Source organism: Amblyomma maculatum, chromosome 10 (genome assembly GCF_055883805.1).
Source record: "Amblyomma maculatum isolate TAMU_Amacu chromosome 10, ASM5588380v1, whole genome shotgun sequence".
Taxonomy (NCBI): Eukaryota; Metazoa; Arthropoda; class Arachnida; order Ixodida; family Ixodidae; genus Amblyomma; species Amblyomma maculatum.
Window position 1 is genome coordinate 57388014 of NC_139353.1, and position 27061 is coordinate 57415074.

Here is a 27061-nt window from a genome sequence, read left to right on the forward strand (position 1 = left end):
ATAAGGATGTGTACATTAATTTAGTTTCTAAGCGCCCAACACGATGTAATCATTCGAAAAAAATTAAAGAATTAAAGCCGCAGTAGCCTATCGTGGCGGCGCTTGCATTTCACTCGCAAAATTAGCCGGTTTATGTCAAACCCCATATTTCGTTTATCTTTATTGCAAGAATGCATTTAACACATTTTCATCACCTATTATCCGTCATTGTTCCGTCCACCGATACTCATAGCCATCCCGACAATGAGCAGCTACTATAGATGAGTTTTCGCATGTTTTTGTAGCAAGTGTTCGTTCAAAATATTGTCACGTGAAGAAGTACTTACTGTGAATATCATTTTCAATTTACCACATCCAATGACAAGATTTCGAAGGTACAAGAATGCTAAATTCCACCCCGGTGCTAAGGATGGCTGCTGGTGTGCACTTGCGCCATTTATTGGACTTGTTGCGCCGTCTGGCGCAGCTGAACTGCACTGCAGTTTTACTGGAATGGCATTACAAAGGCCTAGATGGCGGTATATGTTCTGAAAGTAGCCATATACTACGCTTGTCAGGTCCAATTGTCCCGACAGCACAGGAGTACACACGTGGCTAAAGCTACGTTTCTTCACAAGCTGTGCTTTGTTTATGACGATAGAAGAAAGGCCAGCACGCATGCATTCCTGCAGTGGCCATATAGAAGAAGGGCCAGCACGCATGCATTCCTGCAGTGGCCACTGCAGGAATGCATGTGTGCTGGCCCTTCTATTGGCATAAACAAAGCACAGCTTGTGAAGAAACTTAGCTTTATAGTCTCGTGTGTGCTCCTGTGCTGTCGCGCAGGCCAGCGAGCAGCGACATGCGATAACGAAATGCCCCTCATTGTTCATGCTGGTTACATCGACGTAAAGTGAAAAGATGTAATCAATACCATATGCACTTTAGGCAGTGACTTCATGTGGGTAGCCTAGCGCTGATTAGACAGCCAGTTCTTTTTCTGTGGCTTATAAAAGCACCTCTTTTGAGGTGACACTTGCTTGTGATTATAGCGAAGTACCTGGTCTAAACCTGTGGCTATATGCATGGGTGTCTTTCTGTGTTGAAAGGGGCACAATAAATGACAGCACGTTTCAGTTTTTGTCTTGACAAAAGTAACTTCTGCCATATTATCAGGCTCAATTGTTTTGGTTCGACATCAGTACATATATTTAATTCTTATAAAATTGTATTACATATGAAAATAATATTCCGCTACGGGAACCAAATTCGTGGCGTCAAAGCTCAATGATATCGCTTGAAAGTAAACGATGGTGTTGCCTAGCTTCAAACTTCTGCCCGCAAAGAGGTGCCTTAGGCCCTTAGCATAGGCGAAGTTTGTGAAATCCAATATTGGGCGATACCTTACTGTTCCTTCCTCTTCTCTGGCTTTAAATAGTTAAGCAACCCTTTAGCCTCCATAAGGAGGTAATGCGTGTAAACTGACCAACTTCAGTTTGTCGCCATTGTCTTTCAGAGCGGCACCGACTGACAGTCTGCAAGTGCCTTCGAAAACTGTTTTTGCGACTAAACATTTCGTCTCTTCAAAAGGCTATAGTTAGTTATGCAATAAGTCTGGAACAAAACTAATCGAAACCTTAAGGTGTAAGGCTCGACATGGCTCCCCTTAGCTCCCAAATGGCTTGCGTCTGACTCTCCTAGCGGATTTTGGTGAGCAAAAATTCAGTTGGGAACTCGCTTAATTACTATTCCCCTAAGCTTACAAATACTTTTAGTTTGCCGCTTTAAGTTATATTCCCTTATGCGAAATAAAGTATCATGCCGCACCTTCATATCAGGGCGGTCTACCAGTAAGATCCAAGGGTTCAGAGTTTAATTCTCATATTTTGCCAACTAATATTAACTCAGCAATGTCACGTGTGGTCTTGACATCACGCTACAACCAACCAATATACGTGCGGCGATATCACATGCCAATTATCACTTGCCAGGGCTATGCATATTATGATTTTTCGTTCATAACGTCAACTAATAAAACACCATTCAATGCTTTCTATGCCTCGTTCTCCACACCATCCGGCATCGACAATGTGAGCGAATGATCAAAGGCATGGCCTTGACAGGTGGCAGACGCCAGGTAAAAGATTCGGGCACAGAAATGTCATTGGGTTATGTGACGTTATGAGACATGACATGGCTGACTCTACTGACTCTGCTGACACTGCCCTCCCTGGCTTAGCTTTTGAGACAGGAAGGCTAGATGGGAAGGCAGACTTCCAAGACCCTTGAATCTCAAGCTGCACACACTGCCGCTAAGCATGCAGAGAGGTTTGGACGACTCGAATTAAGTGCGGACATATATCTACGTCGAGGTGTCTGATCGAGTTTTGTAGATTGCGCCTGTATGCAGGATGTGTGGGGCAATACTGAAAACTTGAAAACTTGTTGACGCACGAATAGCATGAATCTACATGAACTAGAATCTGATATGTGGATTGGCCACGATATCCGTCCATGCCGCAGCGCATACGTAAGGACGAAGCTTGAGTATCCCCTCAATTTTTACTACTGCTCCCACTTGCACCCGCGTGACAGTGTTCACAAGGTGTTCCCTAGGAATACACTAAAGGAAACAGGAGAGCGTACACTATTCTTAACAGCACTCGAAGTACTGCTTCATGGAATGAAGCTTTGCCGTAGGGGTCGCCATGACTTTATCAGAGGCCCTGGTACAATATTCCCGCTTTTCTTGAAGGCGTTCTCAGATGAATTTCATTCAGAAGCAATGTCGAGAGGTGGTTTATCGACCTAGATTTTTCTGTAAGAAGGGCAGCGAAAGATGCCACAGACGAGCCAAGGGATGTATTTCAAAACTCGAATCGAAAGGAAGAGGAGAGCAGAAGCTGGATGCCAGATGCCAAGGCAGCATTGTCCATGTGGGTAGAATACATAGATGAGAGCTGGAGTGGGCGTCCTTCTCTTACCCCAGAAAGGACACAGAGGTGACGGAGTGAGAATGTGACACTTGCAGCGATTTCGTACAGGTGGCGAACTTTATCCCTTTACAGATATAATGACTTGTGACTGAGGTGTATCGTTATTGTCCTCGGTTACGTACCTGTGAGACGTCAGCACAATAGACATTTTCGCGATGTGTTGCAGAGCACTGATGTATTTGACGACGCGTCGGCGACCCGCGGCACCAACGCCTACGTAGGGCTCGTCCAGAAGTAGCACCCGTGGCATCCCCAGCATGGACACACACAGCGACAGCTTGCGGCGATTGCCAGCACTGCGCACCGCAGAAGCAGGCTCATCTCGAACCAGGCGCAGGCGTAGAGTGGGTGTTCCTTATAAATAATTTGAGTTGCGGCGACGTTCGAACCAAAGCGCACCATTCATATCACTAAATTTGCGGTGTTTGTGTAATAATAGAAGTACAAATAAAGTTACGCAATTGATGAAGGCAGATATGCTATCGATAATAACAATTACATCACAAGCGCGGGCCGTTGGTTATTAGAAACGAGACTCAACTCAAGATTTTAGAACTGCATTATCATAAAAGAAACAGCAGCTTAGTGCACTGCGCGATGATTATTTGTGCATAAGATTTAGTCTGCCTCAATGCAACTCCGAGGAAAGCTCTCTTCCCCATTGGTCGGCATGTGTTTTACTGGGAAAGTGTTTCTTGTCTCATAGATAGCGTCACAAGAGCCTGCCACCAAAGCGTGTCACCAGAGCGTGTTCTCATGAACTGACTAAGAAACAAAATCGTGGCAACGGCCGAAATCAACCACCATCCTTCCACGTACCAGTATAGTGCGCTAACCACTACTCTACACTGACTTCCTGCGAACGTGTCCATAATCGTCCTTGTTTAGTGCAAAGAATCTGGGCAGCATTGAGGCAAATAAACAAATAAAACATTAAAAATAAAACTAAAGAAGTTTAAGCCTAAATGATATAAAAGACAGAAAGAATAATGAGTAAAAAAATAAACTCACGCCACGTATACATTTGCAGCACCTACAGCGGCAACTCTACATGCCTTCGCAGTTCTCTAGCGCAGGTTCTGTATTGTCCGTAATGCTCACAGATTTTTTCCTACCTGTACGTGCTAACGAGTTGGTCCGCGATCTCCTCGAGGAGGAAAATGTCGAGTAGCGCGTCCAGGTATTGTTGCGTCACCGGGACGCCCCTGAGGCGCATGAACAGCAACAGCGTCTCTACTCCGGTGAGCATGTCCAAGAGGCCATCCTTCTGGGGACAATAGCCCAGGTATCGCTGGAACTGTTGTGGAAAGGCGGCACAAGGATATCTCAGCAAGTTGAGTTGTCGGAATAGACAGCGAAGTTAGTCTTCAATTAGAAAAGTAAAACAAGTAAGGCAACCAAAATACGGGACAGTGCAAGCCGCATTCTCATAAACCCACCCTGTCTTGTGAGTATCAAATTTTAAGCAAACGTTTTTGGCCTAATCGAAAAGAAACAACATTTTCGAACACACGTTGGAACGATGCGTTCCTCAGCCAACTATTTATTTGTGACATCAGCAATTCCCATAACTTTTCCACAAACAGCGTTCAACTGCTAGCAACAAGACTGCCCCATAATACCAAGAAAGCAGTTTGCCTAGTGATTTTAGCTATTAGAAATGCAAATGTTGTTTTAAGTGCGAAAGCGATCCTCCTCCATTAACATGCCACCATTCTTTGTTGTTCCAAAGACTTGTCCCGCAGTGCGCCCCCAATGATGTGGATCCAAAGGTTAAGTTTTCTAGTGTTCTTTTCTCTTAAGTTCTCAATGGTTTATGCGAGAAGGTGAGTGGTTTACGCAGATGCCTGTATCCACACTTGTTCAGCAGTGTTATGGACACATGACTGGTCAATGGGCTCTGCAATGGGCACTGCTGTGGCGGGCGCCATATTTCGACCAAGTTCCTTAACGTGCAATGACATCACACAGTACACAGAAGCCTTGTTTTTTGCCTCCATCGGAATGTGACCACTGTTATTTGGATCGAATATGGATCGTCTGGCTCAGTATTTGGACGGCGCCCTGGTTACAGAGACGCCGCGGCTGGTCTCCGAGATGTGGATGCGCTTGAGGCTCAGCGTTCCTTTTCCCATGGGCCTCAGTTGTAGCTCGCAAGCGCAGCCTCGCTGGTAAGAGAAACAGCTAGCCGTTGGACTAAACTTAGCAGTATTCACGCGCTCCCTTAGTCCAGCCAACATTTCAAAAACATTGTACTGGTTGAAGCAAAGAGCGATTAGGTTGTTTATGGCTCATTTGTGCAGCTGCTTCCGCAGGCGTTTTTTTTTTTTCGCCAGTAAAAGTACAGATGCGCACATTTGCAAGACTTAGCAGCCTACACTATGTGATGGCCAATTTAGAAAACGCGCTCACCTGCCGCGTGTCCTTTACGACCGAGAACGGCCGAATGTAGGCATCGCCGGTGTGTGGCAGTATCTCTCCAGTGAGGATTCGAAAAGTCGTGGTCTTGCCGACGCCGTTGGCACCGAGCAGCCCGAAGCACTCACCCGCTCGAAGCGTGAAGCTTAAGCCCTGCATTACAGCAGATACCAGATACAATGGCGGAGCATAAAGGGCAACCAACTTCCATGAGGTGCAAGAAGTATTTTTCACCTTTCTGAGTCAGCCTAAAGTGGGGAGAAACACACAGTGGCACCTCAGCTGCCACGCCGGAAAAAAAACTATGTTCTTACAGTCTCACAGCTGCAACGCGTTCCTAACGTGACATGGTTAATTCCCCAAAGTTATAAGCCACATCGCAAAGGAAAATGCAGCGTCGGTCACGTAATTCCCAAGACTGGAACTGACACCACCAAACCGGTTGCGACAACTATACGCTTCAATGTATCTGCACTGCGTCCGTGTTGCCATCTTGTGTGCAGACAGTGGGAACCGACGAGTGTTTAGCCAATGCGCGGATGAAAGAACCCTCAAAAAGAGCTAGGATCTATGTCTGGATGCGAAAACGACTATGGCTCAAGAAACGCAATCGGACCGTGAATCAAAACTTTCTCAAACAAAATCAAGCAGGCTGGAAGAAATGCAGGAAAGAAATTTTGGAGACATATAAAAGGAGAACAGCTGACTATCACCTCCACCTCCTTAATTATGTGACGAAATACACGGTATAGAATATGAAGAGGAAAACTGCGTCTAGTTCATAGATGAATATATGGTCTGCAAACTGCGTTCCGATCCGCAGACGACACAACCACCATTACCACATCCTCAATGCCCTGTGACTCGATTACAGGCGGGGAACTGGAAGTAACACAAAAAATGTCAGGGCAGTCGGCAGCAGGGCTAGATGGTGTGCCACCGCTCCTACTAAAGAGAATTCAAAGCCGGAAGATATCTCCTGGTGGTTGCCTTGAATGCGGTCATGACATCAGGACACATCCGGACATGTATTGGAGACAGAATCGGATCAGAATGGTACCAAAGATAGGTGCTGACAAATGTCTTCCTGAAAGTTACCGACCCATCACAGTGACCATCTACCTCGTGCCAGCTGTTTGCGCATACCCTAAGGATGATACTACAGAGGTGGGCAGAGGGCAATGTTCTCGGCGAGCTACAAAATGATTTTAGGCAACGCCGCTGCCTAGAGGACAACATTTCATAACCACCCAAGCTATGGAGATTGCAGCAAAGGAACATCGCCCGCTACTGTTTGCTTTCCTGGACATTGTCATGGCTTACGATTCTGTGTAGCATGCTAGCCTGTGGAAAGTATTCGACACACTTGGCCTTCACGGAAACATGCTATACCTTCTAAAGACTATTTGTACAGGAACAAGGGCAGTTTTTGCATTGGGGAAATGCTGACCCTTTTGAAGTCTCTAGGGCCTTGCGAGAGGGCTGCTCAATGTCCCCGCTACTCTTCATGCTGTACATTGCAAGTCTGGAGCATATAAAAACTCACTGGGAGCCAAATCGGGTTTGATCTTAGCTATATCACAGAATGAGGCATTAGAGATCGGCGACTACCAGCGCTGTTCTATGCTGATGATACTGCCTTGCTAGCAGGCAGCCTGGCAGAGCTCTAAACCCTACTAGACATATGCTCCGCCGAGGGCTATGCTCTTGGGCTGCCCTTCAATGCGGGGAAATCTGCAGCCTTGTATTTTGGAGCTGGAACCGACGTAGGGGACAACCCAAACCCCACACTACAAAGCAAGCTGATAATGTTGTCATCGACCTATATATATCTGGGAGTGGTAATAACGACATCACCCAACTATGTACAAAGTACGAGGAAGGGCTCTGGGCAAAGGCGAGAAGACGCCGGGCTTTCCTCGAATCCCGTGCTATATGGTCCTTCAGTCGATATGAAGCGAATCGGGCGTTGTGAAAGTGCGTAGCAGTTCTAAGCTCTACTTTCAGAAACGCTGTGGTGCACCTGTCATCATCTACTCGGCTGGCGCCCGACGCATGACAAAGACCAACTGGGTGCGTTCCTCTTGGGGGTCCACGGCTCCGCCCCCAATAAATGCCTCCTACTTTCGATTGGCGACTAAGCGAGATGCCGGATGGTCGCTAGGATCGGGAGGTGTACGGGTACATACACCTTCGCTCACTAAAACCAAATTTGTTATGAGGACAAGATGCCTCGGCGAGAGGTAGTGTCCCCGCTGTCAGCTTTTATGCCCCACCTCAACATGACCATCGCCGAAAGGTACCCGAACTCGCCAAGAAGAGGGAGATCGACCGGTGGAAGATTGCTGGCCAGGGGAAGACGGCAACGGTTTCATACGCGTCCAACCGAACCATCATTGACCAAGAGAGTTTCTACGAACCCTCGAGAGGTAGCAGCCTACTGTGCGAATATCGTAGTGGAGTGCTCCGGACACGAATGTTCCGAGCCAAGTACATGGACAGACTGGACGTAACCTGTCCGCGATGCAAATCCGATTCGGAAGCCATCCGCCACGTTATTTTGGTATGCCCAGCCCTGGAACCGTCCCCTTAAGCTGTGGTGGACTTCTCCGTTGCCGACCTCCGCCAAAAGCACTGGGCTTCCAGTCGGACAAAAAACCGCCACGGTGGATGCCATTGAGGCTGCGAAGCGGCAGCTAGAGTTCTGGCGGCGCACGCAACTCCCAATTCGAAGGAAACCGAGTACCTGACTATCACTGTGGTAGATCGCCTGTCAAGACGGTTTGGCCTCAAGTATTATCATCATCATGCATTGGGGACCTGTCGCTAACAAAGGCATGAAAGCATGACACAAAGCTCCATTTGTAAAAAGTGTCAAAAGCTCCTAATGATATGGAGTAAGCAACACTCAATAAAATTAGGCACCTCTGTTAGTTTCGATGAAATATTTGCAGATGTTAATAAGGCGTTCTGATAGTTGGAGGGTTAACTACAGCAAATGAAATTTCAGACATGCATCGTCATAAGAACGGTAAAACAAGAGTCTACACAAATGAGCTGATTATTGCGACTTTTTTCAAGGCTAAATGCAGCCTTCCAGAAAAAAATCTACAGGTAATTAGCCTCCCTAATGGCCAAATAGATAACTGGTGCCTGCAAAAAAAAAAGCTAATTATCCACATCGAAATCTCAATAGCCGGTACACTTTTGTCCGAAATTTTTCCGCTTGTAGGATTACATGGAAGATATCGGGTGTATGGCGCTGAAGGTAGGAAATACACCACAGCCATGGAGGTCGTCAAATTGTAACAATTCAGAATAGATTGAGCCAAACTATAGGGCTCTTTAATGTGCACTGATATGGCCCAGTACATGGGCGCCTTGCGCTTCACCTGCGGCAGAACGTGGTAGGTAGAGCAGAGATTGCACCCAATGTTCTCAGAATTAGCAGTCAAGCGTACTAATTACTGATCCACCACGGTTGGGCTGGTTCCCACAAAACTAAGGAAACACTGTGCTCATAACACATGTATGGAAACAACCTTTTCATCTTCTGTTTTCCACGTATCCACAAATTCGTTTATTTCAGTACTCCCCATGTTCTGCATATGTAGGCTGCCATACGAACTCGCTATGAATTTCTTCTTGTCCGTGGTGCCCGCAAGAAGTCGGCTTACTCCATGAGGCTTCCATACTCCATGCGGAATAGATATGATATTATAGGAATTATCATGCGGTACGTTTCATTGTGCTGGATGCGATTATAATGGCATAGAGTATACGTATTAGCGCAAACATATTTAAATTAGCGGATGCTACCTGCACTCACCTAATGGCACACGCTGGGGTCAGTGGGCTATTCCGTGCGTGCGTAGTGGGTGTCCGGTAATCCGGTAGTATACATCCACGCTAATTCGTCTCCGCTATGCTGAAGCTTTCTTTTAAGTCTACAACGGAAGGTAGAAATTTAGTTTTGCTGCATATTACATTTACGGCGACGGTGCTGCCCTCTGTAGGTATTCTGATATACACAGCTACAGCTGTGGTGTATATCGACTTGCCTTGAGGACGACGTTGCTTTGGATGTAGCCGTACGCTTTGTGCAGGCGGTGCACGATCATAACGGGCCTGGAGGTTGCATCCGTGATGCCCAACTGTCCGCTTACCAGGCCCTTCACGAGCTCGGCCTCCGACATGACGTCTGTATCCTCCCAATTGGAGCGCTGCGCAGTCAACAGATTCTTTGTTTGCCCTCGTGGTTTTGCTTCATATTCACAGCATAGTGAATGCATCATAGCACTGTCATCAAAGCACAGCTTTTAGTGTGATAATTCAGTGGATACGGTGTCGTTGCCTTTTGTGCGGAATGCCAAAAAATGGCACACAAGGGCCACTCTAATAAGATAGGATGATGCATACAGTGCCCCAGAATTCACAATTTTAGACGCGCGAATGAAATGCGCTCAGTGTAGAATGCATGCAGACCATTCCCGCTCGATTCAATTATAGCGTGCATATCATGATATGCCGCATTACTAAGCCAGTTTTGAGTCTTAGGTACCATGTCAGGGCCCCCAGAAATCGGCGTCGTGCGAACGTTTCTTTGCAAACATAGAATATGGATTAGGGACTCTGTTAGATATTCTCAAGAGAACGGTGAGTGAATTCACTTACATCTGCGTCATTGAGAACTCACCGAGGTAGTACACTGCAGCAATACGTAACGTTGAGGTATGTATCCTCAAGTTTGATTTACGAAGCTTTGCTAGTACAGACGCCAAAATATTTGATCGCCAAAGCCGTTTCTCCACTTTTGTTGAAAATTAGGAACCATCAGGTCTTGAGAGTACAGTCATTACTGGTAACCAACGCCATAATTAAATCACCTCAGCTTGGTCCAGAAAAACGGAAAGGGACGAATATTAACACATCCCAAAATGCTGACGCGAACGATCTTGCTGCCGCGAGCAGCGTCAAAGTTTCCTTGTGCTCCGCTTACGCGCTGCTTTGCATACGTATAAATAACTGTTATAGTAAAGGCAGAATTCTGCGGTGCGTTTCCAGCTGTTTCTGCCCTTTCTTGCGTTTGCAGTGGTGATGTGAAGCATTTTCACCCCATTTGTCATCACTTCTTTCTTATTAGCGTCGACAAAAAAGAAAAAAAAAAAAGAAACCAAGTTACAACTACACGCGCGATACATCCGGGCAAACGCGCTAGCAAAACCAACAGAAATTTCCCGTTTGCCCTCATCAACAGGATTGCGCCTATTCGTCGGATCAGGTGGATTTGATCAGGTGGATAGAATTACCGCCAGCGAGGAAGTGGAATCAGGTGATCTTTGCCGATAGGAATTCCTATGCCGATTAGCCTTGAGGTAACCTCTTTGCATAGAGTGGAAATAGATACACATGAGCTTTTTTTTTTTTTTCTAAACAGCAAAGGCACTATGGGAGTTGCCCTATGGGGTTATCATTACCTGTAGAAGAGCGCCAACGACCTGAATCGAACCACATGTCTGGTTTTCTTAAACGCTACCTTCTTGCTCCCGACGCGTCTCCGCGATGCGAACGCCCGTTTCTTGGTGTACGTAACTCCCGTGTCGTCGTCGCTGTAGGAGACCGTTGAAACCGAGCTGAGCGCCTGATCAGCCCTCCGAAGCCAACGGTCGAGGATGAGGAGTATCAGGAACACGACGGCGCCCTCAACAGAGAGAGTCGCGACCTCGTAGAACGCCGAATACGGGTGCACGTCGAACGGCTGGATCAGGTAGAGCGTCGGGTCCGGGCTTTCCATGTCTTCGAGTTAAGGATGAGGACTTGAGTAATACGCCAACACTCAAATCGTTCATAGGATAATATTCAGTGTGAATAGGCAAGCGGAAATATCTCAGATTTTCGGAGGGTAGTACACACACAACCATTTGCATGCGGTTTTGAAGGTGGATATTGCCACAGAGGTGTGGTGGTGTAGAGGTAGAAAATATGCTGTGCGCCTGCATTTAATCGTGATGACTAGGTGTAAAGTATAATCTGATATGCGACTTCAATGCCAAAGTAAATAGCAAGCAGGGGGAGGACTAGGTATTGAGTGGACATGGCGCATGATCTAGAATTAGAAAGAGGGAGCTATTGCTAGAGTTCTCAGAGGTAATTAGAAATAATAAATAAGGTCTTCAGAAAATGGAGTAACCGGGAAAGGACATGGAAATGCCCCACTGGGGAGACTAAAATGAAATAAAATTCTTATTGTGCTTAACGCCTGGCATTGCGCAGGATGTGGATGTTATTGAAAAAGTGCGATGCAGTGGCCAGACATAGAATTCCACTCGAGTTCATCAGCCCTTCTTGATATAAAAAAGAATTTCTTTTTCTCGGCAGAATATTGTCACTCTTTACGTGGGGTACAATTTTTGAATGGCCAACTAAGGCCGAAACGCAATAAACGTGTGATGAAAGCATGGCGTATACATTTGGCGCGAGCTAGAGGAGCAAGCTGGGTCACCTTACTACTCTAGTTTTTACTGCTCCGTAGTTTTGCTTGTTAGAAAGTGTCAACGTTGGACATTTTCATCTTTAGTCATTGCTGAGGCTGTTGCAGTTTCTCTAATTTGTTGCTATTGTTCGTTACTGCTCGTTCGTTAAGCGGCAGAACACTGTGTAAGCTCCAGTTACTGCCCGAACAATGAGCTCAGCAAAACTTTGATTAGCCAAGACGCTAATAGGCGAAGAAGAGAGTGATCCTCGTCATGTGTGCAGCAAGCATTTCAACGAGTAAAAAATTGTCAGTGGAGTTGGCTCTAAACAGTTCGGTGAGTGCCGGCCGAAGGCCCGGCACTTGCGTTTACCTTCTTAAGCTTATCTCTTGTGAAGGTGTAAAGGTACCGAAGACTAATTGCCGGCAGGATGGGAAATATGTTCGCTTCTTCAGAAAACATTACGCTCCCATGAGCAATGAAGTTTCCTCCGAAAGTCCGGACGTCTCAGCTTTTCCCATTGAGGGCGTTGAAGCCCATCAATGAAAGTTTCGCTAAAACGAATTAATCAATTCTGTCACCACGCGCATTGGCACGCATGATGAGTCGTCTTAGGCAGCTTCAGCGGTACAGAAGCACTAATTTCAAATCAACGGAAATGAAAATAAGCATAACCAAGAACATTACAGGTTGCTGTCTACTGATTAAGGGTCAACAGAACTACCTCTGTGCTAGAATAACGAACTCCCACTCTAAGCCCGAGTGACGATTTGCTACTTGGAACTCAGCTTCGCCCAGTTTGATTAAAATATTTCCCTGCGTCGTCCCCACTATTCACATTGAATACTCTGCTACATACAACTGGGCAGTCCGGCAGCGGCAGCATCCGAAGGCGCTCCGCATTTCTCTGACATTAGATAGCACCGCCTGTCTAACAAAGACATCTTATCACTGTGATAAGTGACAGCTTACCTCTCGCTAGATGTGTGTCAGCTTCAGTTATTTTCATAACAGCAACAACAACATTGTAGCTGATGCATGTAGTAGTCGGAATTAAAGCTCGCCATGCTGCACTTCGACGGCCTGCTGACTCGGTGAAGTCCTTTCTTACCGAGTGAATGGGCCTAATACCTGAACTTAGGCTTACAAAACAGACCCATACTGAATTGTTCATTAAATAAACACGTAAATGAATTCAGTGACAACGCGCAACTAAAGTACTTAGAAAAGGGAAGGTAGAAGGAGAGGAAGAAGATGGATAACACGATATAAAAGAGCCCTGAACAAGGGTAGAGGGGGGAAGTCTCAGTTGGTCGAGCCAACGTTTCGACAAGTGGACTTGTCTAAGTTTTACAGCGGCAGTTTTGTAAGCGTGTTATCCACTTAGTGCATCACGTGAACGATGTCGACAGGGAGCGCCACCGTGTGCCATATGGCACCCTGTAGTGACCATTCACCGCAGTTCTGAACTAATCGTTATTTTATGCTTGCTTCCCATCGCTACATTAGCTGCAGCCCTGGACCTTGAACGGTGAGGTTTGGCTTGCTTCAAGGGTTTAACGTCCCAAGGCGGCTTAGGCTATGACGGACGCCGTAGAGCACAGCCCAGAAATTTTGATCACCTGGGGTTATTTAATGTGTGCCGAGATCGCATAGCACATGGGCGCCTTTCTTTTTGCCTCTATCGAAAAGCTGCCGACGTGGCCAAGATTCCATCCAGCATCCATGTTTTCAGTACTCGAGTGCGCCCCGACGACTGAGCCACTGAGGCAAAATTGAATGGGTAATAACTCACGCTCGCAACACTGCTTCAGTGACAGCTTGGCCTGGGTGACCTTTGTCCTGCACTGGATCTGGAGCTGCACACCTCCGAGCCGGCACACGGTGCTCTCGGCGGCTAGCTGCAGCACCTTGGTCATGGCACGGGAGTAGGAGCAGGAAGGCAGCAGTCGCATCACTTGTCGCGCTGTGCCGATGACGGCGGAGACGATCTCGCTGTCCACGTCGGCCGCGTAGTGCTCCATGAACACCTCGCCCAAGCAGCCAAGGGTAGCTGCAGCCAAGAAGAGATAATACCGCCTCAAGAAATGCGACAATCACATAGCCTTGCCCTGTGCTGCCATCTGTGTACAAAGCAAATTTCTTACAGCCGCGACTCAATGATGGCCAGAAAGTGTATTCACCAATCACATGAAGTGCATATGAAGGGGGTCAAGAATATCGTGGAAATCACGGAGAGCGTTCTCAGTTTTGGTCAGGGGGACATTAGTGGTGGAGTTATTTATTTCTGAAAAGCCAACTGATTGGAAAATAGAAGCTAGTTCACCACATCCGGACCCACGTATACATGCGTCCGTCTAAGAATGCATGTGCCCACTCCTATGGTTGAGGTTGTCTGTTAAACACGTTCAACGGTATTCCCCACATAACATAAGTAGATATAAAAACAATTTTATGCTTTTCTTGCTTCGGATGACTGTTGGCTTTCTACGTACGTATGTAATAACCAGTCCCTCATTTTCTTATCCTTGTTGGCATACTAACTTAACGAGGACCTCGGTTCAGTAAGCGGGGATATAGTTTGTAGCATAGGAGAGTAGGTACCTGCAGGGCGACCGACTGCACTCCCTTTCGGCCAAGTTCCATGCGACACTTATGGCAATATGGGACGCCCTATTCTCGCCTCTATGGAGGAACGTGACGGTGGTGAACACTGCAGTATATATGCCAGCAGCATGAACACCAAAGTGGGCGGTTGGGCCTGCATCGTGGCTGTACGTGGCTCAGTCGGTAGAGCATAGAAGGCTACATATCGAGGTAATGAGGATGAGGGCATCAAAATGCAGCAGTGGCATGCGGTTGTCTTGTATTCTACTTTCTAATCAACCATCTTCCCGGCAAAATAAAATATTACGCAGCTGATTTTTCATTATCAGCGCCACGCATAAAATCATTCTACTGTGCTTTCCTTGGTTTCCGTGGATGTCGGCTTCTTTTACACGTATATCGCAACTATAGTCGCCCATTCTCTTACCTTTGACAGCTCGAAATCTAGTAGTAATTTCGGAATGTTTCAATTTCCCTTTTCCGTTCACCTGCACCTGTGCCGCCGGGAGCTAGACCAAATAATATCGCACATGTTTGATGGCATCATAATCTGCATAAATTTGTCATTCTCTCCAGTAACACAAAAGAAAATTACACCTGTGGTGGATGGGGCAGCAGGTATATAGCGAAGCATACAGGGACAATCAGAAAAACCCCATGAAAGTTTCGCTCTTTGTCTTGAGTCGTTCGATGTGTGTATACGGTGATGCTTTCCGGCTGCGAAAGATCAGTGTATCAATGAAAACAAAATCCACTTATACCTGAATCCGCTGAACTGAAGCAGCTGAATCAAACCTTGTGATGCCGCAATAACAAAGGGACACCGTGATCCCTGCTTGAAAGTGAATGGCCACGTAGTTCAACCAGAGATATCAGCGGCATTTCCCTTAATGACGTACCGAAAGCTTGCATTTGAAAACAGCTAGCAAATGCGGCACCCGCATTTATGCTCCTTTTTACCTTTCCAGTAATACAAAAGCCCCGTTTTCAGCGAACGTTGCCTCTCTGCAGTTGCAGCCTATATTCTATGTGTGCAAGCCATAATCCTATATGTATCTGCGTCTTTTTAATAGTTTTTGAATGTATGCAAGTAAAAATGTAGCATAAATGGTGCCATTTTGATCCGCGCAGATCTGGACAGCTATGTCCGGATGTGCTCTGCTTGAAAATACACGCTGCTTCAAACGTGCGGTCATGCTGGGGCTGCTGGTGGCGCGCGGTCTCACGCTGGGCATGAGTATATGTTGCCAATGGCGCGCCCGAGATGTGTTGGGAGCAGGTAACGTACAGATGATGAACGTCAGGATAGCGAGCATGGCGAAGCCGTGGCCCGGGTTGTCGAAGAGGAAGGAGATGATGTAGACGCAGGGCAGAGCGGCGTATCCGTGAAGCAGGTTGAGCGAAAAGATGAGGGCTGCGAAGGAGATCACAAGTGGATACATGAGTTAAATATTCGACTCTGCGGTTGTTTCACTTCGGCCTTGGTTGGTTTTGAACGACGTAAATCGGGGACCGTTATCAAGTAACAACCGGTGAAAACATCGGTAGTAGCATTCCAAAGATAAGATGCGGAACTAGATTGTTACTTCCTGCTTTGCATTTCACCAAACATTGAAGAAACAAACAACTGTATAAGAACTGTAGATTGGGTTAGTTGGTGTTGCTTCATAATATTGATGTAAGCTTTGAATAGAGAAATGAAATGCTTCACAGGTTTTCCAAGACAATATATAGTTGTTTAATAATTGCGGTTTGACAGCGCAAAACATACACAGACCAATAAAGAGGCGAGAAACACGAACTAGAGCTGGTTCGTGTGTCTCGTCACTTTCTTCGTCTGCGTATGTGTTGCGCTGTTAAACCGCCATTATGCAACAACTGTATATTGTCTTAAAAGGTCTGTGAAGCATTTCATTTCTCTATTCAAAGCTTACATCAATAAGCTGGCTTTTCTTGAACTAAAACAAAGTGCTGCTATCAGCCAGTAGTATCAATGTTTGGCATGAGCTCGTAATATTGTTTACGTCTTTAATCTCCACAAAAAAATGTTCTGGTACTGGAATTATTTTCCTACAAAAACGGCAGCCGCAGCGTGTTAAACCGTCGTAATGCTAGCGTGCTGGCGGACCCTAATTCATTCCCGTTATATATCGACGCTACCGCAATTTCGAGCTCTGTGAGCATGGTACACAGTGGCCTTGTTAGACGCTGCCCTCGTGCTGAGAAAGGGGGAGAGTAGGAATAGTTCCTATAGGCTGTGGAAGGGCAATACAAAGGTAGAATGCGCCTAGCAAGCAACAGCCTCAAAGATGAATCACAAGAATCTGAACGATATGCCCACCTCTAGCGATAGCGTTGCCGCAAGGTGTGTCATGCACCAACAACGCCACCGGGATAAACAACGAAAAAAAACCCAGTACTTATCATAAATAGTCTTCAAATTGAGTTATTTTTTGCCTGTTGTAATTTTAAGCGCTCTGTTTCCTTTTATGAAACTGGAAAGCCTCCTGTTCAGTTTTGGTTACTCCTGGACGTCCAGCTTTCTCCGTGCCTCGTTCATTCGAGCTTTGCACTTCACACCAATGCGTGGATGTCTTGCGGAAGAACACTGACGTTAAGTGGCATCGTCGGCAAATAATAGAAATAGATGCACATGTTATGCCACATGCTATTGCGGTTAAGGAGAAGAAGCGCGTGAAGTAAATGGATCTTGCTTGTACAATTGGTACCCGAGACAATTATTTTTGTCAAATCGTGCTCTGTTGCCAAGACTGACTTCATCTGGTCCTATATAGATATAATCTATAGTGCATCCCTAATCTATGTCCTCCCCTCCCCCCCCCCCCCCCCCAAAAAAAAAAAAAAAAAAACATCAATAGTTACGGACTCACCGATGTCAGTCGCGGAGAGGGTACCCCACTGGAACAGGGCGAGCGGTGGAAGCACAAACAAAGAAGTGCCCAAGTAGAAGAGGAAGTCGAACCCATAGTTAAGCGTCCAGTAGAGGTCTAGGCTCAGACCGGTCAGTAGCTGAAGGTGCTTTACCTGGGGGCAACGACCGCAGCTCGGGTTTAATAACTGACCCTTGCACTTCGATCAGGGCTCTTTTTCGAGGCATTGTGGTGGCTACGAATGCATTATAGTCATTCAGTGTATTTTTGTTTGTTTTAAATTCTAATCCTTCATACAAAATCTTTAAAACCATCCAGTGATGTCAGCTATAATTTGTCCCATGTCTGATGTACATACAAAGGATGTCAATTATATTTTGTCCCATATCTTATGTATATGTGCGTTGTGAGAGTGTGAAAGAGGGTGACGTGTTTTTCAAAAAGGATGCAGTGATGTGGTTTTAATGAAAAGCAGGAACTGAGGAGGGCCCCTTGAAATAGGGGCCCTAAGGGGGAGAAAATATGGCATCTGATCCCTAAGGGAAATACCTAAGGGGGAGAAAATATAGCATCTGATCCATCACAAGGGTGCCGATGGCTCAGTCATTCTTCAGACTTAAGCGAAAACACAAAAACGGGCAATGACGCAGTCGATAGCAGGAGCAAAACAAGATATAACGCGCAAAAGAAGAGATAGCACGAGCAAGGTAGCACGAGCAAGATAGCACGAATAAGATAGCACGAGCAAAAGAAGAGCAAAGAAGAAGAGACAATTGATTACAATATAGACGCAGAACGTTTTCTTTGTTTGGTGGCGTATACTCACCAACAAGTTTTGAAGCTTATCGTGGGCACTCGCAAGCAGCATTGGGAAAGATGATGCGGTAAGGAGGCGCTCGGAGAAAGTGGAATAGGTTTTATACCGGAATTTGCATCACACTAGGATTCCTCTAAACGAGTGCAAATAGTTTTCGTTTTGGAGCCATGATTTTCGTTTTCATCTCATTTAACAAAGAGCTGGTAGGTTTCTGTTATAAGTAGCATTGCAAAGGGACACAACAGCATTGAATAATTCACTGCCCCACCAGCCATTACTGTGGCCTTTTTTGGATCGCGAATCCAATAAATGTAGTTGCTGGAACGTGATGACAGATTGTCGCTGCTATAATCTATATAACTATATAACTGTATGCCTTCATGGAGAGATAGTATTATTACAAGAATAATTTTTAATTGGCGACCACATTTAAGCCACCCTGATGGCAAACTAGAATGCCGAATTAAAATTCCGAATGTCGAAATCAGTTGCCTCTGTCTGTGTGAGAAGGTACAAAATCGAAATTTATACATAATATTCGCCAAAGCATATATTTACTGCATCGAGTAACGTTTCCCAGTTTTGTCGTATCCCAGACTATTTTTGTTACAGATGTGAGCCATTTCTGATGTAATTTATTCCGTGTTTCTTAAACCGCAACCGTTTTCTAGTTATTTCCCATTGTAAGTTATTTCATCCGTTTGTTATACGCTACATTATTTTAATTTTCGTCCCAGCTCATGCAATTTTTGCATTATAAATTTATGCGACTAGGGCTGCAGCCTTAATTTCTGTGTCGTGAGTTTGTCAGTATGCACAACTAATCCCAAAAAACAGATCTTGAGGGAATCCGACCGTGTCGTCATTGATATCCGAGTGTAGAACATTATAGACTAACTTAACTGAGCATGTTTAGAACTCCGTCTGCACTGCAGAAGAAGCCAATACGTATATATCAGCTTGCTGCCTATTCTTACCTCTACATATTTACGCTACTCCTAACTCTATGGCAACCCGACCTGACGTCAGAAACAGACGCCAACTCGGACTACGCACCAGCAGCGCCCTCTCTGCGATGGGGAAGAGGATGAAGTTGCTGCACATGAGACTCGAGACGAGAGGGAAGAACATGGAGCGCAACACCTTGGGCAACATCTCTCGGTACGTGTTCTGGCGCTCCACCACATCGCCCTCTTCCTTGGCGGAGCCCGCACCGTGGCCACTGTCCGTCACGTCGAAGGTGAACTGGGCGCCCTCCAACCCGGTGACGTTGCGGAGTCGGGCGTCGTTATAGGTCGTCACGGTCAGCAAGGCACAGTGCTGGATTTGACCGTTGTACCACAGCACGTTGCTGTAAACCGAGAAGCGTGCGAAGAGACGGTATTCCTGCTTATTTAGAAAGATTGCCATTCCCCTTAGAGATTATCGTAGAAAAGATGCAACATTTTCGATGTACAACGATGACAACAAAAAGCACATGAAATAATGCGAGCATGCAGCAAAATGTGCACAGGAAGTGTAGCTCAGGAAACAACATTAACAATGGCGGCAATAATAAATTCAGCACTATCTACGCAAAGGTAGCACAGATAACAGCATTAACAACTGCATGTTACGAACAGCATGAGAGTAATAACAAAACAGAAAAAGTGCCTGAAAAATTGGGACGCACGTAAGCTCCGCCTTTAGGGTATGACGAGACATGTTTAATGGCTCTCGTCTACGGCTGTCAAGAAGCAGCGGCCATTTTGTTTCTTGACAACCGCGTAGCACGAATACCGTTATTTCCGCCGCCGAAACGTTCCTTTCTTTGAAGGAGCAAGCTAGTGCGGTAAATTTCATTTTTGTCGCATCGCTCACTCCCGGTCCGCCGCCACGACTGCATGGCACAATGCTGATTCCAATGTGCTGACTTAAATTATATTCAGCATTGAAAGAACATATCATTGGTGTGCATGCCAAGGAGCAAGTGGAGGCACAAGCATCCATGCTTTGTTTAATCTCACTGAAGTGTGCTTCACTACGGCCCAGTAACATCGGGAGTACCAAACCGATCAACGCCGTCAGCCGGGCGCGCAAGTTTGTCTTTCCTATGGGTAAATTTCCGCTTTTCGCCACCACAAGTGGCTATATATAAGGGAGGATTTCGATGGCGCAGCAAAAAATAGCTACGTCGTATGGGTAACGCAGACTCCAGTTTTATGGAACGCCGTTTTAACCCTTGAAGACGGCGTATACATGATTCAAGTTCAAATTCGTTTATTTCTCTATATGCATTGTAGGAATATTTGGGCAAAAAATATTGTGTAGAGGCCGAACTCGCAGCTTCTTAATTTTGAGAGCGAGTGCACCGGGCAGTGTTTTTTGTTGATTGTTTCATTTGAGTTTGGAATGCTTAGTTCGGCAAATAAGATGCTCTTTTTATGGCACGTAATGAACGCAGCCTATAATTGGTTGCACAGTACGCTGGATGAACACGTGATTCATCGTTTTTAGGGGGATTTTCCGTATACTTGTGAGGTTTTCACTGTTTTAAGCTTATGATGCGCACCATCAAAATGAAAAATAATGTCCCATGCCTAGCACCATTTCTTCCTAATAATAAGAAGAAATGGGCATGGGCAGGACATGTAGTGCGAAGAGAGGATAACCGATGGTCGCTTAGAGCAGCAAGCTAGATTCCAAGGGAAGGAAAGCGTAGCAGGGGCGGCAGAAAGTTAGGTGGGCGGATGAGGTTAAGAAGTTCGCAAAGGTCAAGTGGATGCAGCTAGCACAGAACCGGGTTAAATGGAGAAATATGGGAGAGGCCTTCGCCCTGCAGTGTGTATAATCAGGCTGATGTTGTTGTTGTTGATGATGATGATGATGATGATGATGATGATGCCTAGCACCGCGCGGCCTCCGCGCTGGGCCGCAACGACGACGAGGCGCATGGTGAACACTCGGGCTACACCTGGTTCTAAGACTTGCGGAAGGCTTCGTGGGTTGGCCTACGGCGTTCCTGTACGTCCGCGAAAGCCTACTCGCATGTCTGCGACTCCTTGGGTCATAACAATATGTTTACTATTTTTGGGCTGTACAGCTGGCAAGTCGTAGCATTTCAATGCTGCTATTTACGTTTTCTTTCCACTTAGTGCGAAATGTTTCCCCACCGCAGGAAACCTCAAGCGCTGGTCTTCTGCGCCAGAAAACTAAATTAGGTCTGGATATACTCTTTTTACGCAGAAAAATGTATTTAGGCAAAAAAAAAGGCACCTGAATGGTTAAATGAAAGGTACCGTAAGGATATTTAAAATAATAATAATTCTGGAAAATAAGAACAACATACCCTGCCGTTTTTGTGAGTTGGTAGCCGAAGTGGAAGTTGAAGACGTATTCGAATAGATGCTCTCTGGCGAACTTCAGGAAGACATCAGAGAGATTGACAGTAGGCGCGAGGTGTGTCAGTTTGTACTGGGCCGGGTTGGCGTACATCGGTTTCAGATAATTGTTCAGGAACCTCTCCTCTGTGTCGGCCTGCTGGAATCCCTGTAAGAAAATAAGAATGCAGAAAAAAAATATATTTCTAGAGCCACTCTTCGTAGCTTAGCGCGTCGGGCAGTGTGACTTAACTGGTATTAGCCGCCGCCGGAAGGTTTGAATCGTTCATCTTAATATTGCCGTTTGTATTCTATGATAGCACCCAGTAAATGTAGAAATTGTATGGGGCTCTGAAACCTGGTCAGGTGCAAGTACGCACCTTTTGTTCGGGGTCCTTTAGTTTCTGTATAACGAAACTAAGAATAAACTTCAACATCAAATGAATGTATGAATAAAAACAGCAGGTAGCAACGGCTGCACCCAGTACACCGGTAACTATACATTTCATGTTTTGTTTTTTTAAGGCTAGACCACGAAACCAGAACTTTCTCTTACAAAAGGGGACTTGGCTATGTTTCAGTAGAAAAAGGAACCCAAGGTAGTTTTGATTTAGTGTTGAAAAAAATTGAGGGGGAATTGCAGAAACGATGAAGTTTAGTGCACACTGACTGCGAAGTGGATTCAACTAGAAGCAGGGGAAAAGGTCGGATTAAAATTTTTCCCCAAGTTTCCTAACCTAGAATTGAAAAAAAAAAAAATGTGCTGCGGGCCGCAAAGTTAAAAATTGCAGGGACGAATAAGCTCCGCCTGTAAGGTTATGAAGTGAGAACGTTTATGGTTCCCATTTGTCTACTTCCTTTGAGAACCCTAGTTACAGCCCAGGGTGTTTGTTTTTCAGCCACTCCGTGTGGTTTGTAATTCATTCTTAGAGTTTCAAATTCTATCCAAACAAGACATTTTTTACCTAACCTCTAAAATAGGAAGGAATTTCATCTATGCTAAGAAGCGTCACTACAGGGGTTAAACGTTTGACTAAGAACGTACGTGAACTTTACTACCAGCCTTATAAGTAATCGTTTCTTTTTTGTCTCGATTATTCAGGACGTACCCTAGGTCATAACATACAACGAATATTACTAGTCATAGATATGAATCTCCACGTTATCCAAGCCATACGAACGTGCCTGCGTCCTGGGCAGCACATATCATTGGCACAATTTTGGTGCTGTGATGACAGTGTCCTGCCAACATAAGATCAGCGAATGACCATCACACCGACAACTGTGCCACCTCGGCGTGGCCTAGGGGTAGCGTGTCTGGATAGGGGATCAAGGGTCCTGGTGGACTGTATTCTGATCTCACCTGTACATCTCAAAAGCGAAGGTCGAGGTGGCATCGCCTGCCCGTTCGGCCATGTCACGGAATCTCATCACTTCACCTCGGCTATATCACCTGCTAACTAAATATGGCTACCAAAGCGATGTCTGTGATTTTTCTATCACAATGCCGGCCCCGACGATACCGTATACCAGGATATTTAGGCAAACAGGGCTTTTGACGCTAACGCAATAAAATGGCGCCAACGGTGAAAAGATTCAGTCTCTGGACGCCGCAGGGCATTGTGGGACACATGTGAATCGAAACTCCATTTCTCCCCTTTGAACCGGCCCAAGTCAATGCGTGAGCAAGCATTTAGTGAACGTGTCATCATGGGCGTGAGAAATTTGCTGGTGAACTGTCTTCTACAATGACGTATCCTATTACTGGTTGTATTAGGCGACACCGAGGGATGGATGGATGTTAGGAGCGTCCCTTTTGAAGCAAGATAATGAGTTGCCACTGTGCTCAACCCTTCTATTTATATTTATTTAAGCAATCTATGAGCTTCCACTAACTTGCTATATTAAGGCGACATATATATATTACTTTTAATTCATAATTTATTATGCATACATCCCCATACTGCCGATTAGCCGGCAATCTTCGAAATGCACTTTCCTAATTTCTACTGCTAAGTCACTTCTTTTTCTTTTATTATCTTTAAACCCGATAGCTTCGGTGGCAGTGAGTGTGAACGCATCGACACCTGGATGGATATATACCGCCACATTCTAGAATATGTAATCTTCGTTGTTCTGCATATACCCGAGAGTGCATAGATTTGATTTCTTTGGTTACCTTCCTTTTTGTGTCTTCGCATTCTATGAGATCCTCGTGTATCTTCACAGAGGAGGCCTCTGCCACTTGAGTTGTCACAGAAGCCTTCTTTTTAATTTTGCTGGGTTTGGTTTATCAGGTTTCGTTTGGTTTGGTTTGTGGGGTTTAACGTCCCAAAGCGACTCAGGCTATGAGAGACGCCGTAGTGGAGGACTCCGGAAATTTCGACTACCTGGGGTTCTTTAACGTGCGCTGACATCACACGCCTTTTGCCTCCATCGAAATGCGGCCGGCGAGGCCGAGATTCGATCCCGCATCCTTGGGAACAGTAGTCGAGCGCCGTAACCACTGCGCCACCCCGGCGGGGCTTATGATATTTAATGCCCGAACGTAAATCAGATTGAGAAACACCGCAATGGAGGACTCCAGAATTTTTTTTTTTTTCTATAGGTGCAAAGTGCGCTTCATTTCCCTTTAAACTAATCCAGTTTACACTTGTGCTTTTTGTACCTCGCAAGTTACGTTCTTTATTTCTTCGTTTTGTTTCCTACATATAGTAATTGGTTAGTTTCTCTGTTCTTCTGGAAAAATGCAGTACCACTTCACGAAGCATATAAATGTCGTACACAATTTTATAACTCACTTCTTCCTCTCCAGGTTGAATGTTGAAAGGTGCGGCAAGACCACCACTAGACAAATAAGAATAATGACTACAAATGTGCACACTGGTCTGGCAATGTAACTGAGTGGATTTATGCGGATAAGAAATAAAGCAGGACATACTCTATATTAGTTGCTTGTTTCATGGATGAAATGCATTTTTTGAACCTTACTAGTGCAACAGCGCGTGCCTATTGCCACTCAAAAATAACTCGCTCAGCAAATACGGATCATCGAGGGACTTGAAAAAAAAAAAAATTGCCGTCTTACTGTCTTAGCATATCGGCGAATTGTAGAGAACACAGTGTGATTTCAGAAAACAAGGCAGTGCTGAACTAAAAGCATAGTTTATAAAGGAAACGTTGGTATTTTTACCAACGGTCGTTCTCGCGGGTAAGGTGCGGCAATATGACCAGGCCAAATTTTTAAGCGCCGTTTTGCTCCGATACGTGATCTTAAGTCTTTTTTGCTCTCGACGTCACAAGCTCCAATATTATGCTGAAGAACAATTGGCCATTTCTTAATTCAACTTTTCATCAACAAACCTGCCTAAATTCGCTTCAAGAGAAATTTCAGCGCTGCCACCAGCAGTCGGGCAACGATTTCTGTTCAGAATAAAAGTCTAAATTACCTGCTATGTCCAAGTCGAACAGGAAATCAAGCTATTGGTACCCCATTGAAAATTATGAGACAGCCACACCGCGATGTACAGAGGACAAGCGTAAGTGAACAAAAGAAGCGCTTCTCCCGTCCATTAACGTCTCCTTAGCCTCTGCACTGTTCACAGCAAGGACGGGGAGAAATGACTTCTCTCACCTCCGCGTATCCGATGACTTCGGGGAACGAGTAGCTGAGCGTGTCTCCCGCGTGTAACACATCCGGGCTGCTGCCTCGCAGTCCCACGTACTCGAGCAGGAAGAGCACGGAGAGCAGGGCTGGAGGCAGGATCCAGCTGAAGAGCGGCATCCTCCGCTCGCGCCACACGTGAATGGCGCGTTTGACGAGGATGGCCCAGAAGCGGGCAAGCAGCGACGCCTCCGAGCCCACAGTCTGGGCCACCATTTTAACCACCGGCACTGCGGCAGAAACATGAGCGCACACAACACTGGGTCTCACCACGTATCTACGGGCATATGAACATATATGAGGTAACAACGTGCAAAACATACAAACGTATATCATGGGAGTGCAATGGCGCGTTGACGGTCCCACTCTACACCCCACATTGTTCTGTGGCCTCGGCCTATGAAAGCAAACGAGTGCGATTCGTTCAATTTGTTTTGCGCTGCAAACGTGTGAGCGCACCCTTTCACGTTCATGCATACACAGGCGTGCGCGCGCATGCGCCTTTCATACAGATGTGTGTGAAGCGCGTAGTCGTCTCAGTTGAAGCGAAGTGAACAGACACCGAAAACAAAATAGCCTCTGATGTGGGCGCAGTAACGGGAGGTTATGCTCACCCTTGGCGTTGATGACCATGGCATCATCTTGGCCGCCCTTGACGTTCTCCGGTTGGTTCCGGCCGCGGTGGACGTGATATTGCTCACCGACCCGGACCATCACGTCTTCCAGAGAGGTGATGGTCAGACCCACCGACTCTATGCCCAGCTCCTTGGTTTTATCCTCAAGGTCCTGTGTATTTTTAGAGTTCAGCGTATTATTTAGCACTATAGAACCGCACGGAAGGTTTGAGTGGCTCCACCATGATATTTCAGATATGCCAGCATCTCCCAATATTTCTCTACGGTAACGGTGAACTTCAATAACACATTCTCAGTAGACCTGACAGCGAGATCCTTTTAACCTGTCCCGCAACATGATTCCATGCCTCCTTGTGCGGCACGTCAAACTGGATAATTTCTTTCACTAAAAAGGGAGTATTTAAATGCTAGGAATTTAAAAAATAAAAAATAAAAAAGATGATCAGAGAGCTGAAAAAGAGAACTCTTTCTTTTTTAAAAAAGGCGCATATTTAAAATTATAAGAAAGAATTACAAGATTGGAGATTAGGGGTGTACGAATAGTACTTTTTCCAAACCGAATCGAATACGAATAGTGCACTCTTGCCATCGAATCGAATACGAATAATGTAGCTAAAAAGCGAATCGAATACCAATCGAATAGTGAAAGCAGCAAATCGAATACGAATCGAATAGTGAAAGCAGCGAATCGAATACGAATCGAATAGTGAAAGCAGCAAATCGAATACGAATCGAATACTTTGCAAGTTATATTCATATCATTTGTACGTTGATTACAAAACATTATAAAGTGTCTGAAATTCAATTTTATTCAAAATGCTGTTTGATATATAGTTCACAACAATGTACAGCTGCGTCAACCTTGACTACAGGCGAGATAAAGTGTAAATATTTAAAAGCAAAAAGATTGCACAGAGCCATAAGCAAAAGAAAATAGCACTCAGTAAAGTCAAGTGGAGTTGGCAGGAGTTAATAAAATTACTAGATGCAACTTGGCTAGAAGTACATTCTGGCACTACTAGAATGCACAACTAGAAATTCAGTACTGTCAACATGGCATCAATCCAACATCACATCAACTAAAATAAGACTTTCTCATACTAGTCATCAGAAATTTTAAAAATGCTTGACTAGATTAAGGCTCTAACACTGCGGGGAAATCACACAGAAAATGCAGATACATGTCTAGATTAATCTGCTTTTATTTTTTATTTTTTTATTT

General features: G+C 45.5%; 1 protein-coding gene across 1 annotated transcript in view; it reads right to left on the reverse strand.

The window, feature by feature from the left end:
• LOC146176570 (phospholipid-transporting ATPase ABCA3-like) overlaps positions 1 to 27061 on the reverse strand; it is a 59735-nt gene that overhangs the window by 5854 nt on the left and 26820 nt on the right. The window contains exons 10-21 of the mRNA XM_084581328.1: positions 25819 to 25990; positions 25175 to 25434; positions 21510 to 21709; positions 19238 to 19532; positions 17365 to 17518; positions 15762 to 15887; positions 13662 to 13919; positions 10906 to 11189; positions 9455 to 9601; positions 5388 to 5546; positions 4091 to 4272; positions 3098 to 3271 (exon numbers count right to left, since the gene is read on the reverse strand). Of these exons, the coding sequence (XP_084437454.1) occupies positions 3098 to 3271; positions 4091 to 4272; positions 5388 to 5546; positions 9455 to 9601; positions 10906 to 11189; positions 13662 to 13919; positions 15762 to 15887; positions 17365 to 17518; positions 19238 to 19532; positions 21510 to 21709; positions 25175 to 25434; positions 25819 to 25990 (2411 nt within the window). The remainder of the gene's footprint in view (positions 1 to 3097; positions 3272 to 4090; positions 4273 to 5387; positions 5547 to 9454; positions 9602 to 10905; positions 11190 to 13661; positions 13920 to 15761; positions 15888 to 17364; positions 17519 to 19237; positions 19533 to 21509; positions 21710 to 25174; positions 25435 to 25818; positions 25991 to 27061) is intronic.